The sequence below is a fragment of the Cyprinodon variegatus genome, unplaced genomic scaffold, assembly GCF_000732505.1.
Source record: "Cyprinodon variegatus isolate N-32 unplaced genomic scaffold, C_variegatus-1.0 Scaffold1042, whole genome shotgun sequence".
Taxonomy (NCBI): domain Eukaryota; kingdom Metazoa; phylum Chordata; class Actinopteri; order Cyprinodontiformes; family Cyprinodontidae; genus Cyprinodon; species Cyprinodon variegatus.
Window position 1 is genome coordinate 259,920 of NW_015151495.1, and position 723 is coordinate 260,642.

Sequence of the window (723 nt, forward strand, 5' to 3'; positions counted from 1 at the left end):
TCTCTAACACACAGACAGCTGCTGCTACACACATTTGGGCTCGTACGAAACCTTATTCCATTTGCTACAAAGCCCAACACCCCACGTGGTCTTAACCAATAAAAGCAGAGAATAATAAGGCATAATATCGCGCGTCACTGGCTGGCAGGAAGTGGACCACAAGTGAACCGGAGGTGAGATTTCGGGGACTATATGGCACTCAAATTGCGTCATAAAAATATGCAGACACTTATGTCTTGTAGATAAGAAGATGATGTAAAAAAAAAAACATAAAAAACATTGTGGGATAACAACTGAGAAAATAAGTATTAGAAGTAAATATTAGCAAGATGCTGAGAATAAGCTATGAGCAGGTAACTTCTGATGTCAACAACTGGACGTTATGGGCGTTCTTCTCATCATGGAATATTTTTATTACTAATATGCTGGATTACCTTTCATCTTTGGACCCTTATGGATGAATGGAGTTTAATTGAAGATTTGATTTATAAAACAGCTTCTGGATGCCTTCAAAGGTATGTAATTGTGGCTGCTTTGTTTGTTTGCATTTTGACATGTTGCTATATCTGTTTTAATTGTGCTTTGGTACTCGCTTTGTACATGAAGTGATCTTGGTTGAAGTGTGGAGAATCTAAGCTTTCCAATGATGTCTATAGTGGTAAAAATTTTACCGGTGGAATTTTATGCATTCTGAGTTTTTATCCCATTTAATATCTATGTTTT

General features: G+C 36.8%; 1 protein-coding gene across 1 annotated transcript in view; it reads right to left on the reverse strand.

Annotated features, from left to right (window-relative positions):
* Positions 1-723, reverse strand: part of LOC107100992 (structural maintenance of chromosomes protein 1B-like) — a gene marked incomplete at its 5' end in the record, with an annotated part of 24,718 nt that overhangs the window by 9,521 nt on the left and 14,474 nt on the right. The window contains one exon of the mRNA XM_015399720.1: positions 33-64. Coding sequence (XP_015255206.1) covers positions 33-64 — 32 coding nt within the window. The remainder of the gene's footprint in view (positions 1-32; positions 65-723) is intronic.